Source organism: Clarias gariepinus, chromosome 16 (assembly GCF_024256425.1).
Source record: "Clarias gariepinus isolate MV-2021 ecotype Netherlands chromosome 16, CGAR_prim_01v2, whole genome shotgun sequence".
Classification (NCBI taxonomy): Eukaryota; Metazoa; Chordata; class Actinopteri; order Siluriformes; family Clariidae; genus Clarias; species Clarias gariepinus.
In genome coordinates this window covers 19,256,522-19,272,034 of record NC_071115.1, presented here as the reverse complement: position 1 = coordinate 19,272,034, position 15,513 = coordinate 19,256,522, and the positions used below count along the sequence as shown (strand labels likewise).

Below are 15,513 nucleotides of genomic sequence, written 5' to 3'. Positions count from 1 at the left end.
CTCTTGGATGATAATTTTTTTGCATAACCTTTCACACTTGTATGCATATATGCATAGATGCAATAACTTAAAAACTCTTCAGACTACTGGAGACTCATTTCTTTATTGTTAAATTGTTAAAAGTAATGCTGTTACCTCTCACAGCCGGAGGTCTACAGAGAGCTGATTGGCCGAGCTCTCTCAGAGGGGCGGGATGAGAGGTACTCATGCTCCCACATTAATGCGGCTCTACTAACCATTCAGGGGCGTCTGTGAGCTCACGTAAGCGGAGGGGGCGGATAGCGCTGTCCTCCGAGTGTGTTACTCCGCCCCCCATAGATATATATATATATGCCGCCCCCAACGGTGCAGTTAAAAAAAAAATGTTCGGTTACATCATGTGGGTCGGAGGAATCACGTGATAGTCTCCGTCCCTCCTGACTGAATGGTGGTAGAAGCTTAATGTGGGAGCCCCCTAGTGACTGGGAGGAATTGGACACTACTAAATTAAGGAAAAAAATCAGAGGAAAATACACAAAAATAAAAAATTTTAGTTAAGCCTCTGCTATAAGTTCCATTAATTAACTGTTATTAATGATACAAATATAATGTTAGAAATTAAAATACTTAATCAGATTCTTAATAGGCACACCAGTATGAACCTATAATTTTAATTACAGCCAGCAGTACCATTACTGTATAAACCTGTTACTTTCTGAACAGTCAGGTTTGAGAATTTAACAGCACCGTGGTTAAATTATACTATTTTAAATCTTGAAATTTACTATGCTAACCAATATGTCACCATGCCACTTAATGGGGGAGGGAACCGGAGCACCTTATGCATTTCTTTTATTGCAGTCTTCATGCACTCAGAGTAGGGCTGGGCGATATGGCTGAAAACTGTATCACTATATCAGTGTTTCATATCGGTTGATATCGATAATTATTGATATTTTTATGACCCATTTAAAATAAGGACCAGGAGAAAAATATATTACATTTAAACATTTTTATTTTAAACTTAACCTTCCCCTGATCATAATCCCCTCAGTTATTTAAACAGAAATGTCAATAACCATGGAAAACTCAAATAATTAAAATGTAAACATAAGTCTAAAGTTACAATGAACACTTAACAATTATCTCTTAACATTTAAGGTGCAAAATGAAAGAAAATGTAAGAAATGCTTATTAAAGTGTAATAAAATAGTGCAAAGTGCATTTTCTGCTTTTAAAGAGTAATCCAGCAGACCAGCATGAGACAACGACATGGCGCAACCAAACGTAATACTGTTACATGATTGACGTTAGTGTATCACTCCCTACGTTGCTAGGTTACCAGAGACCGAGTGCCTTTGTTAATGCAACTGTCACGGGCAACCGGAAAGCGGACCAGAAGACTAGCAGTTAGCCCTTGTAGCGTGGACGGTAAATCCAAACGCGGAAATAGCGCAAGCAGGCAGGATAACCACGCGAGTCATTGTAAGAACTCTTTCACGCCAAGAGCAAGAGTTTACACAATTATACCCGCTGTTGTGGGAGAGAGGTTGATTTTACGATCATGATTTTTTTAAAATCAGGAATTGGACCCAAAATCACATAAGATTCGGCGAAGCGTCGGAAACGGCATGGGCAGACTCAATGACTGAGCAATGTGAAGCGCCATCTTGTCTCCTTTTATACTTCCTGAATCACGACCGTACTACTTCAGGGTCCTAGTGCCGGTCGTGGAGCGAGTGCGCATGACAGCAACCAAACTAGCTTCGCGACTTGTTTTCTTCCGACAAAGAATATAAATTATCGAACGTTTTATCGAACACATTTTTTATTGATATCGATCACGTGTCTATCGCGATACATATCTGTAGGAAATATTTAATTCTTAGTGTGTTTCATGATATTCTGTGTTCGTGAGAACAGAGTGTCTTTCTTTTACCATGACACAAGCTGCACTTTCAATAAACAGATTCTATAGTAGTTTATGTTAAAGGTCGTAAAACTGTTGAACGCTCGTAAATGCAGAGCTACTCCTAAATTTATGTACTTCCTTACCTTATCTTTTAAAAGCATTCCAGACTGGATGTAAACATTCCCACATCCACCTTTTCTTTGGTTCTTTGTGTGTGTGCGTATATATACTCCTGTCTCCCACAATAAACTTTGAACGTCTCACTGAACACTGACTTGTGTGCTTCATTGAGGGGTTCCCTGAGCTCAGGCGGGACAGCAGAATACAGGCGGAGCACTGAGTAGACCAAAGGGGGTCTACCAAAATTCAAGAAATCCTTACAATTTGGGGGCTCTGTCCGGGATACCTCTAATCAGGTGAGTGCTGCTTTAAATTTTTTCTCTATAAGCATAGAGCAAGCACACTCCCTGGGTTTTTGGTATCTGGACCATATACAGTACGGGGGAGGATTGTCTTGGGTCTTTTACGCCTGTTTAGCGCGCGCTCGCTTCTGAAAGGTTCCTTGAACTGAAGCATAAGTGTGGAAGCTGTATTCTGTTGCCTGCTACTTGTCTTTGTGTGTTGTTTGTTGAAGATATTGGTTATTTCTGTCGCGGGTTAATTCACATTTATAAAATGGGTAATAAGACCACAACTATTTATGTGAAATCCTTTTGTGAGCTGCTCATCTGTGCCTGTCTTCCCCGTACCCACAAAACCGTGCTCACCTTCGTCGGAAGTGTGTGCCTCAGGAAAGGGAAAGACTCCCAAGAAGGTGTCAGGACGAACTTCTGACAGCCCTCTATCGGATGATCCCGAGGATACTGATGGTGAGGATGATGATAATTCGGACGATGAAGGTCCGGATGAGAGGTCTCGCCCCAAACCTCGACAAGAAAGCACTGCGTTTGTTTTCTCTATGGGACCAAAGGGTCCAAAAAATCCTTCCACCATCCGTAAGCACGCTGAAGGACATTATTAAGATGCTCTCTTCTCCCAACAAAGCTTTGAATTTTGTTGATATGCTGATAAAGGCTTCTAGGCACTGTCAGCCCGTGGGTGCGGATTATCGCTTTATTTTGCAATCGGTTTTGGAAGATGGGTACGATGAGGCTGATTTGATAAAAACGGTAAAATGCTTAGACTCTAAAACAGACAAATTGGCTGTAGTGGAAAAAGAAGAAATTTGACTTTCTTTGAGGTAATTCTAATGAGGCTATGAAACTCTTAAAAGATGAGCTAACTACTTATCTTCTTGCATGTCAGCAAGCTAGTCAAGATCTGTCACATGTTTACTAATTGTAGACAAGAAAAGAAAAAGTTTCTTGAGAGGTTTCGAGAGACCTGGACGCTTTTGGATGGTATGCCCCTGCCTGAAGCAAACCCTAACTCACTTTTCCTTACCACCTTCTTGAATAATTGTCGACCAGAAATCATGAAAATTTTAAACTTTCAATTGTCAGATGGTTCTACAATGTATATTAAAAAAATTAGGTGAGCGTGTGAGAACAAAGAAAGGAGATGGTATTTTAGAAAATAAACATGTTTGTCTGTGGAGAGTGGAGGATACAGAGGTAGAGGAGGTCTGCAGGGTCAGAGTACAGCCCGTAGGTCTGGTAATTTTTATTACTGTCATAAATAAGGTCATTGGGCTTGTGAATGTCGCACGAAGGCCCGAGATGAGGAACGTAGTGGACAAAATATGTATAATCGATTGAATGATGGTCAGTGGCATGATGCTAATGAGGTGTTTTCTCCTAATCCTTTCCAGCAGCCGCCGTAGAGAGTGCAAAAACAACAGCAATATAGACCCAATCCCTTGTCAGGGATGCAGGTAGGAGCATATGATGCATAGGGATGCCCTCAGAGTTCCAGCCCCGCGATGTTACTTCGTACTTTCGAGTCACCTCAGGAATAGATAAAATTTTAAGCTCACTGCTCAAGCAGGGTGTTGTTAAACCATGTGTAAGTTCTTATAACACACCTGTTAATCCAGTACTGAAACCTAATGGTATGTGGAGATTTACAAAAGATCTGAGAAAAATAAATGGCATAATTATCCCTGTTGCACCTGTTGTGCCTGATGTGCTGTCCATTGTTTTCTCTAGACCTTGTCATCATTTGCATTTTTCTGTTATTAACCTTTGTTCTGCCTTCTTCAGTGTTCCTGTGGAAGGGCAGACACAGCCATTGTTCGCCTTCACCCACAGGGGGCGTCAGTTCACCTGGTCTCATCTTCTGCAGGGTTAATTGACTACCCAAATGTTTTTTCGGCTGTAGTAAGAGATGCACTTGGTGATCTAACTCTCCCCACTGATTCTGTTGTCCTATTGCACGCAGATGTTTTACTGGTGTCCGCCGCTGCGAAGAAGCCACCACTTGTCTCCTGAAACACCTGGCAAAGAAGGGTTTCAAGGTATCTAAGACTAAATTACAGTTTTGCAGAGACATTGTAAAATACCTGGGCTTTGAACTCTCCCAAGGTCAAAGAAGGCTCTTAAAGGAACGAATTCAGCTTATCATCGACACTAAATGTCCGAGCACTAAACATGCTTTCATGGCTTTTCTGGGACTGGTCAACTACTGTCGTCGGTGGATTCCTGACTGCTCATTCTACGATAAATGCATCAGGAGAGTCATCTCACACAACGATCCGCTCCAACAGCCTCTGACATGGACTGCTGAACTGGAAAAGGCCCTATGTTTTGCTCCAGCGCTGGGCCTGCCTAACTATCAAAAACCGTTCTATCTAAAGGTCTGTGAGCACGGGGCACCGCTATTGCTGTATTGGCACAGGAACATGGGGGGGAGTGAGACCATGTGCTTTCTTATCTAAAACTTTAGATGCTGTGGCACAAGATTTGCCTGCCTGTCTCAGGGCTGTGGCCACCTGTGGGGTGATGGTACAAGATGCTGAGAAGATTGATCTCTCTCATCCTTTAATTTTGTATTCTCTATATCAGGTTAAACAAGTGCTACAGAACCTTCAAACACAACATATGAAGGCTTGGATCTGGGTATGAGATTATCCTTTGTCCTACAAGTAACTTAGAGATAAAATCCACCTCTTCTTTTGACACCCTCAGATATGCTCTGGCACGCTTGATCAATGCACAGGATGGCAGGCTAGTAGAAAGAGATCATAACTGCTGCTTAGAGATTGTTCACTCCACTAGTATACGTCCTGATATGTCTTCTACATCAACAACTGGTGAATCTATGGACGTCCAAGGTAATACACTAGCTTATAGTGTTGCTAAAGAAGCAGCCTGAAAAGAGATTTTCTTTCCTGACTCTGGTTCTGATTTGATCAATACATCCTTTCTTGCTAACTCTTTGATTCCAGATGTAGATTTATTTTCTTTACAAGCTTCAGAATGATTCCTCTTTTTGGCAAGCTCAAGGTGCCTACGTTGTTTCTGATAGTTTATGGTATTGTGCTGATGGTTGTTTGTGCCTGCCGTCTCATTGTCTTCCGTTTCTCGTGCGTGAGTTCTATGGTGTTACACAACGCGCGCGAAGGGGGGTTAAGGAAGATATGAAAGAACTCTTTTACATAGCTAACATGCTTGGAACAATTGATTCATTAATATCTAGATTCTTGGTGTGTGCTCAGAATACGTTAAAATATCTTCTGGTTTTGGTAGGCAAGTTTTCTAGGTGGGTGGAAGCTTTTCCGTGTGCTCGAGAGAATGCAAAGGTGGAGTCCTAGTGAAAGAAATAATATCTCGTTATGGCGTGCTTTATGCTATTGACTCAGATAAAGGAACACCTTTTACATCACAGGTAACACAGAATTTGTGTAAATATCTTTCACTGTCCTGGCATTTTCACATTCCTTATCATCCACAGTGATCAGGTATAGTAGAAAGGAAAATTGACTAAAGCAATGCAAACTGTGGGGAGTAAAAACTGGGTTGATCTGTTACCTGCTGTTCTAGCTGAAATAAGAATGACACCATTAAAAGACGTGCACATGTCACCATATGAAATTATATTTGGCAGACCCTTTCCCGTGCCATGGAGGAAAGGTAAACCCGCGATAGGAACAACTGATCTTGATGTACACATTGCTGAATATTCTGCTGCTCTAATAGATACTCTAACTAAACATTATGAACAAATTGCTGATGTGACTTTAATACCCTCAACAAAACCCACACATCCTTTTAATGTGGGAGATACTGTTCTGGTAAAATCTTTGACCCCCAGAAAACTGGGAGATTGTAAATATGACGGACCAGCAGAAATAATCGCAATTACTCGTATTGCTATCCTAACTGATTTTTTTCCACAGTGGATTCATGCTACTAGGCTGAAGAGATGTCCTGTCGGCGTGAGACCAAAAGATGAATAAATGCGTGTGTATTATTATCTTTCTGTCTCTGTGATTTTTGTTTCCTAGACTAAAGACGTGCTGCAGTGATGTCCAACCCATGACGTGACCTTGATGGAGTGACATGACACAGAGGGATCGCCTTGGATTGCCACGGGTCGACTCTTTACTTTTGCTATTAGTGTACCATTCCTGGTGGTGTCTTAGCGCCTCGTGAGGTGGGACGAGTGCAGATTGGGCGTGCCCGCACTCTGAGCACTGTAGCGTCAAGAAAGGCAATAGTTCACCACTAGTAGTTATTTATGAGTTTGACATTGTGAACAAGGTTTTTGACACACACGAGTTTGCACTCAACCTGTCATGTTTCTGTGTATTTTTCCTGTGTGCAAAATTCTTTGTATGAGTATGTTTCAGGGAATGTTCCTGCGCCGCGTCCGATGGCCTATCGTCTGCCAGCGACTTCTTAAAAGCTCTGAGTTTTATTCAACGATGTTTCTTATGAATAAAAGGGGGGAATTGTAGGAAATATTTAATTCTTAGTGTGTTTCATGATATTCTGTGTTCGTGAGAACAGAGTGTCTTTCTTTTACCATGACACAAGCTGCACTTTCAATAAACAGATTCTATAGTAGTTTATGTTAAAGGTCGTAAAACTGTTGAACGCTCGTAAATGCAGAGCTACTCCTAAATTTATGTACTTCCTTACCTTATCTTTTAAAAGCATTCCAGACTGGATGTAAACATTCCCACATCCACCTTTTCTTTGGTTCTTTGTGTGTGTGCGTATATATACTCCTGTCTCCCACAATAAACTTTGAACGTCTCACTGAACACTGACTTGTGTGCTTCATTGAGGGGTTCCCTGAGCTCAGGCGGGACAGCAGAATACAGGCGGAGCACTGAGTAGACCAAAGGGGGTCTACCAAAATTCAAGAAATCCTTACAATATCGTTATCGTTTTATCGCCCGGCCCTAACTCAGAGCAAAGGGGGAAAAAATCGAATTAGCCAAAATCAGCCCGATTCATAAATGCCTGATTGTATTTGCATTTGCATGGTTGCATTTCTCACACATTTTGTGAGAATACAAATCAAGAGCAGCCAGATAAGTAAATATGATTGTATGACAAATACCACAAATTATTGTGGTCCTTTCTGGTTAATTGCATTTTCAGGGTCTTCTTGTTTGGATTGTGATTTGGATTTACACTGAAAAGTACCATAATTAGACTGAGACTGATGTCTTCATTGAAACGTTCAAAATGCTTAAAATCCATATTAACACAATTCTAACCACTAATACTATTACACTGTCTGGCATGCAAAATGATAGCCAGATTCATGTATGAAAATGATTCCTCAGGCTCCCAGAACCACTCTTTCATAATTTGAGTCCTGGAATATGTCCATGCGATCAGGAAAGAAAAACAACATTGACAGGATAATCTGCTCATTCAGTAAATTCAGACTGGCAGTGGACTTCGTTTTATTGCCATAACATTGCTGAGTCTAGACATCACACTGCCTCCACAGGCTTGTACAGTGGGCACAATGCATGATGGGTATAGCCAGTGGGCGAATAGTAAAAAAGTTTCAATAAGGATGGTGTGGTCAAGCATTTTTTTTTGTCTTTCGTACCCAAGCATGTAGGTAAAGCCCCAAATTTTAATAAAACAAATAAAACCTTTTCTTTAAATTGATAATGAAATTACACAAATTGGGTAAAGAATGCAGGATTTTTCATAATCATTAAGGCTGGCAGTCATTTAGAAAACTTCCACATTAAACTGAATGCTTCATTTTTATCGCATCTTCGCTGAAAGGATTTGTGCATATCAATATCATACCATCAGTTCTCTTCTTTTTTAAAATATGTCAAAAGCTGTGCTTGAATTTTTCCATTGGCCATTGCAAAGATGCGGGGAACAAGCAAACGGAGGAAGGTCATTGGCTTTTAACATTGCAAGGAGATGATTTGGCGAAAGAAGCAGCCGCACGGTGTCCAGGTAACAATATTGAATTCTGATTGGTTAATCAATGTTATTTATAGTTTATAAATGATCATACGTAGAGAGTTTATATTTCATTTTCATGACAAAATTTACACACTAAACAGCAATTTTTTGTAATTTCTTTTTAAAAAGGTGGCATGCACCCCCCTCAAATCGAGCACTTGATGCTGAAGTTTAATTTTGAAATCATATATTTCTGATTAGTCTTACAATTTCAATCTAAATGTGCCTTACATTAGTGGATTTTTTTTAAGTTCTCAGTACATTATGTGTTGAAGTGGTCTCACTTTCATTATTGACCATAGCTGTGATTTCTCTTGTTAATCTTTATAATGAACCTTTACAGAGCTTTTAGGTGATCTCCAGTCCTGATTTTTTTTTTTCTGATCACATTTCTTCTTAGAAAGTTGATTGGTCACCACTATTCTTTGAGGTTTTATAATTTTAAATCTCATAAGTTGTTTTCTTTGTTCGATGTAGACCAATAATTTGACTCTCAATAGCTAGCAGGCATTTGATTCTTTATTAGATTGATTATAAAGTGGTTGCTGAAGGTGGCTGAAAACATGAATAAATCAATTTCTTTCTCAAATTTCTTTGACCCTTAGGATCACTTGACTCTGATCTAACTAATTCTTATCTACAAATTTGATGTGAAAGTTGAACACTGTTTAATTTTAAACATTTTGCACATGAATGATCAGGATTTGAGTGCATTAGGTCCATTACCTTAATCTGTAAACTATATCCAATTACAGAGCGAAAACATTAATACAATTGTCCAATGTGAGGTATTTGACTTCTTGATGTTGATTTGGGAAAGCTTAAGTGCATCTTTTAAATATTCTGCTTTATCACAGTTTCAGCCATAACTACAATCACATATCATTTTAAAACCTAATATTCAGTGAATCTCCATCCGACTTGTTATTACAAGCAAACCACAGGCTTTGCCCTATTGTGACCTTTAATTAACTAAAAGTCAAAGTCTATTTCGAGCGATTAGATTTATCTGCCTTTGTGCTTTCTTTTGAATTCCAGCCATTCATGGAATAGATGCAGTAGAGGTGAACAGAAGTAATTAATGAAGTACTATTATATGCTCATGTGCTCAAACATCAACTGAATGCTTGTGTGGATTAAACACCAATAACCAAGGAAGCCAGAATACACAATTTGGTTGATGCTTACAACACAGATGCTTTAAATATGAGCATTTGTTCAGTGTACATCACCTAACCAGTTAATACAAGTAAACAGTGGTGCTTATTAAGCTATCTGACATTTCTCTCCGCGTTGCACTGAGAAGAACTGGAAGCAAGCAGGAGTGTTAAGGTACATTTTTTCCCCCTTGTTTTTAAATGTGATGATGCAATTTCTATATTACAAATTAACGTTTTATGTTTGTAGAAGAGTGTACCATGGCATCATCTATGAGAATCCTGAAATTTTCCAGCATTGTTTATTTTTTCATTGGTAAGACTTGAATGTAACTCAGACTATCAGAACTGTTAAATAAATAAATTTTACTAACTAAAACTAGATTAGCTTCAGGCATGGAAACTTTTATCTATGATTAAAATGTTAAATATTTGCATTGTCTCTGCAGTTCTCCTAGTGTGCTCCAACTTTATAGTTAGATCTTTGGCAACTTGCACCACTCGTCGATGCCTGGCTAACAACATCATTGCGATGGAACTTTTCAGCCCTCCAATGCCTCCAGGATGTAGAATAACAGTGAATCTCACATCCATTCAATATGAGACCCTGTCTGTGGTAAGTATCCACCTGCAATGACCGACACAATTATTTTTAGCTCCACCTTAGCATTATTGATGATTAAGTTTTGGCTGTAAGAGGCCAAACTACACTAAATTGATCATCTTTAAATAACAATTGTGCTCTCATTTTGAGTCAGGATACTCAGGCCCTGCGTTTCTCGAGTCGCATTAGAATTGAAATGGTAAGGATATTGTTTCACACAAAGCACATTTTAATACATAATGATAAATGGCTAATTATCTCTTAAAATGTACTTTTTTTTGTTTAATAGGAATGGAACGACCCAGACCTTGCATGGAATATAACAGAATATGGGTTTCCAGAACTTATGATGCCTTTTGACAAAATCTGGACTCCTGATCTAACTGTAGACAACGCGTGAGTTAACCGTCTCTCTCTCGTCTCTCTCGTAAGAGTTTCGACTGAAATATTTTTATGGCTTTTGCCTTAATAATAGGTGCAGTTATAAATCTCTCTATATATTTATGTATAGTCAGTATAAATACTTTGCTTAAAAATAAATACATGTACACTCATTTTTTGTTTTTGCTTAAGAGATTATTAAATTTAATATTCTTTTACATAGTTAATTACCACCATTTTAAAACCTGTATAACAAACACAAGAACTGAAAGGTAGGTAGGTAGAACACTGTTTATTATTTATTTATCATACATTTCTTTAATAAAATTTTCTTGTTTTAGTAATATTGTTAAAAAATATGTTCTAAAATTATATAAACAGGAGATTCAATGTGGTGAGATTTTCTTTATTAGTTTAGAGTTGTGTACCCTTCAAAACAGTATATTATTTGTTTAATATGTGTATATGTCACTCATTTTCCTATGGCTTTAGAATCCAAACTGATGTCAAGCCTGTCACTAATGATATACTCGTGAGATATGATGGCACTGTGCAACACACTATCAACTTGTATACGACTGTGGTGTGTCAAATCAACCTTTTTACCTACCCTTTTGTAGAAGATGCATGCCCAGTCGCCCTTAATGGATGGAGAGAAAAAAGTATGTTTGATTTATTTAAGATAAAATAACATTGAATTTCATTTTATTTCTTCTTCTTCTTATTATTATTATTAAACTGATGTGTTACTAATTGAACTGCACATTTTGCATTGGATTAGATTGTGGCATACTTATCAACTATGGGAATGTATCTTCAGTGGGAGAAGATCGTGGTGAATGGATAACTGTATCAGTGGAGCTACATCAGGACAAAATGCACATGGATCGCAACTATCTCTATGTAATTAAATATTTATGTCTTAAATATTACAGTATGAAGTTTTTAAATCTATGTAATCTTCAAATACTTTGTGCCTATGACTAAATGGGCAAAATCTGTCTTTTTGTTTTTGCTGTGTTTTTAAATAGGAGTGACTTATTTGTAATCTAGTAAATGCTTAAAGTATTAATACCAAATTGGGCTAAATAGCATAAGTTTTCATACTGTAGTAGATGTCCATAAAAACTTCTGGATGACTCCAACCTCTTCTGTCTAACCTTTTAGGTCACTATGTCCACCAATCCATTCAACACAATAGTGACGCTCATCCTCCCCAGTGTACTCATCATGATAGCAGATCTGGGGAGCTTTGCTCTGCCATTGGAGGGCGGGAAACGCAGCACCTTTAAAATCACTCTGGTGCTCAGCTTTACCATGTCCTTGCTTATCCTCACTGACCAACTGCCTGACACTGGCTTCTGCAGCCCCATGATCCGTGAGTAGAACCAGAGCAACAGTGAGGACATACAAGAGAGGCAACAATGTTATTATCCTGGTTGTTCCTGCTTCAAATAAATGCAACTGACTTTATATATAAAGTTTAAGCTTACATGAAATATCTGATTTCACCAGGCTATCACTTTTGTTTCTGCTTAATCATTTTGGTTGTGAGCTTGCTGACATCCATGGTGTTCTCACATTTTGCGGACAATGGTGCCATCATGCCCAAATTGTCCCACGTCATCCAGCGCCCCAAACCACTTGAATTCAGCAACACTGATGGCAAAGATGAGATAAAAAAGGGTATGGTATGAATGTAGGAAAAAAATTACAATGCATAACATTTTTTACATGTGATGTTTGTTTGTTTGTTAGTTTGTATACATGATTTATTCATTTACACATACAGAGCATGTGGCTTCAGTTTTTCAGATCTGATTTTTTCACATAAATAGTTATTTTTTTTTACCTCACAAAATGTGACTATTACCTTCTGTTAACTTGATGTTTTTTTTTATTCCAATTTCAGATTATGTTGAAATGCACTTTGGAAGTTTATTTTTATGCAATCATGTATCACCCATGAAATTACAAACCTGTGGTGTGATGCATGTGATTCCCCCAACCCCTCCCCCACATAATCAATCTAAAGCAAAACGATTAACTTTTGCCCTATGTAATATTTTAATTCATCCTTATATGACATAATAGACATTCTCTACTAAGCATTTATAGACTTTCTAATGAGACACATTTCCATGGTTGTAGGACAAGATTATTTGAGCTGGACAAGAAATCTCGCTTAGCTTATCTTCTATACCCAAAGAAAACTTATTCTGCTCAATGTGTCAATGAATAAGAACAGCTGTAGCCTTGTAAAACTATGCATACTATTTATTTATGGAACTATTTCACTTTATGGTGCTTCAGGAAGTCTGTGTTCACTTTCTTTGGACAGATGTAAACCTGAATGGTGTATCTTCAGTTTCGTTCGATGTGACTGAGAAGGATGCGTCAATGCAGAAGATTTCGACTTTTGTGGAGAACATAGAAAAGTCCAATAAAGAGACGAAGAAGAAGCATGAATATGCAAGATGGTTTGACAGAGTCTGCTTCTGGTGCTACCTGTGTCTTGACATTATTTATGTCATTTGTTTCTTTGGAATCACTGGAACTGAATTTTGTAAAACTAACAATCTCGATTTCTGGCCTTAACTACTGATAAAATCAGAAAAACAGATCTTAATGAGGAGGGATTTTGGGACATCTGGAGTTACAATCAGTCTTTATTACCTCTAATGGATTTTAATTCATTTTTAAATTAACAATAATATCAGACTGTAGATATTACCATAAACATATATTTTAGAACAGCACTGTTTCTTGTAACTTATGAAAGGAGTCTTACCTAGTTGTTTTCTGAAACCAAACCTATAAACACTTATTCTGAAAATGTCATTTAACTGTGTTGATCAATAGGAAAAGCTAAGCTTTATTCATATATGGAAAATATAGCATGGATATTATCTATACAGTGCATCCAGAAAGTCTCTCCACAGCAGCCATGTAGAGTAGTGTGTTGACGCACTCTTGTTTTGCGCCACCAGTCTGATGTACATATCCGAGGAATAATTTGCTTAATGTTTGCCGAATATTTTTGTGTAAAAATGTTAACCATCAAAGAAGGTGTTTTTTAAGTGGAGCAGGTTTTTAAAGCTACAAATACACAGATTTAGTCCAGGGAAAAGTGTACCACATCGCAATACTGTCCAAAATTTAATAAATACATAAGTGAAAATAATAATGAGTTTTATTAAACAAATACTTTCCCATAACCTTTTCTACACAGCCACTGTGGAGGGACTTTTTGGACACATTATGTTATATTCATTTGCTAAACCTATCATTTATCATTATGTATCTTCCTGTTTCTCATAACTTTAACATAAAAATGTAAAATGTATAAATTTAAAAAGAATAAATGGTTGCTGCAAATTGATGAGTCTCCGTCTCAGCTTATCTCTTTTCAAAATGGCCTAGAATTGCTTGTCTTCTACAACACTTTATTAAAGAAGTCATTTCTTACCAAGTAACAATTACAGTATATACAATGTAAAAGCTATGAACATATATAAATATATATGTTATATAAATATATATATATTGTTTTGGGCCAGAATCATTGGGATAGAACTGGTAGGCCCCTGTAGGGTCCCTGAAGGTGTGAAAATGACCTCTGCAAAGTATATTGACTGAACACTTTCTTCCTTGGTACAAAAAGAAGAACCGTGCCTTCCGTAACATAATCATCTTCATGCACGACAATGCACCATCTCATGCTGCAAAGAATACCTCTGTGTCATTGGCTGCTATGGGCATAAAAGATGAGAAACTCATGGTGTGGCCACCATCCTTCCCTGACTTCAACCCCATTGAAAACCTTTGGAGAATCCTCAAAAGATCTATGAGGGTGGGAGGCAGTTCGCATCAAAACAGCAGCTCTGGGAGGCTTTTCTGACATCCTGCAAAGAAATTCAAGCAGAAACTGTCCAAAAACTCACAAGTTCAATGGACGCAAGAATTGTGAAGGTGATATTAAAGAAGGGGTCCATGTTTTTGATTGAAATAGCTTTTGATTTCAGTAAATATGACCTCCTAATGCTGCAAATTCAAGTCCATTTTCAGTTCTTTACAACCTATAAAATGTTTTAACTCTGTTGTGCATAAGAATTTGGAACAGTGCATTTTGAGTTTTTTATTTTTTAAAATAAATATTGTTATCATTAGGAGGTTTCTTCAATAAAATTCAAATTATACCCTAATAGTTGATGACCTTAAAATTATACTGACTGTCATTTGCATTTACTAATTATGAAAATCAGAGAAAGATATTATTTGCGTAATAATTTGGAATGCAGTGTAAGTATTTGATCACCCTCTGATTTTGCAAATTCTCTTGCTTAGAGATCATGGAGGGGTCTACAATTTTCAACGTAGGTGCATTTCCACTGTGAGAGACAGAATCTAAAAAGAAAAATCCGGAAATCACATTGTATGATTTTTTAAACCATTTTTTTGTGAATTACTGTGTCAAATAAGTATTTGATCACTTGCTATTTAGCCAGATTTCTGTCCCTCAAAGACCTGTTATTTTGCTTTTAAATAGTCCAGCTACACTCTGCTCATGATTCTAAATTAGTAGAACCCTAACCCTAGTAGAACCTGTTTAAAGTAGATACATGGGGTATCAGTGATGCTAAGAATGGTGAAGAATCAGCCCTACACGGGAGGAGCTGGTCAATGCCGTGAAGAGAGCTGGGACCATCATTTCTAAAGTATTTTTCCAAGGTATTTTCTGATATTTACATTCAAATGTGCTAAACAACTTATAATATGGTTGCATAAGTTAGTGGCATTAAATAAATAACACAATATTTTGTTGCATGTCCCTTGCTTGAAATAACTTCATTAAATAATTCGTCCAGCCAATAGACTGGCATCCAACTGTTGGATTTTTCTTTTGTGATGCTTTTCCAGGTTTTGGCTGTGTCTCTTTCTCCTCTTCAGGAGGTGAACTGTATGATCGAGTTAAGATTAAGACAACAGATGATTAACTTGGCCAGTCTTAAACCTTACCAGTAAAACATATAGCTATTCATTATTTAAACAACCAATCTAACAGGGTACACGTGTTTAACACATCTAGGT

The 15,513-nt window shown here is 37.7% G+C and overlaps 1 protein-coding gene across 1 annotated transcript; it reads left to right on the top strand.

Annotated features, from left to right (window-relative positions):
* The first annotated feature begins 9,700 nt into the window (after positions 1 to 9,700).
* On the top strand, positions 9,701 to 15,447 carry LOC128544977 (5-hydroxytryptamine receptor 3A-like). The gene is made up of 9 exons (XM_053515290.1): positions 9,701 to 9,753; positions 9,887 to 10,053; positions 10,196 to 10,240; positions 10,331 to 10,437; positions 10,915 to 11,084; positions 11,204 to 11,325; positions 11,590 to 11,800; positions 11,938 to 12,113; positions 15,343 to 15,447. Exons 1-9 carry the CDS (start codon positions 9,711 to 9,713, stop codon positions 15,445 to 15,447), a joined length of 1,146 nt encoding a protein of 381 aa, XP_053371265.1. The 5' UTR covers positions 9,701 to 9,710.
* Positions 15,448 to 15,513: the final 66 nt, after the last annotated feature.

Coding starts and splice junctions, on each gene's coding strand:
- LOC128544977 (XM_053515290.1), top strand. CDS start 9,711: ATGAGAATCCTGAAATTTTCCAGCATTGTTTATTTTTTCATTG. Junction 10,054..10,195: donor AATATGAGACCCTGTCTGTG/GTAAGTATCCAC, acceptor ATTTTGAGTCAG/GATACTCAGGCCCTGCGTTT. Junction 11,801..11,937: donor CTTCTGCAGCCCCATGATCC/GTGAGTAGAACC, acceptor TGATTTCACCAG/GCTATCACTTTTGTTTCTGC.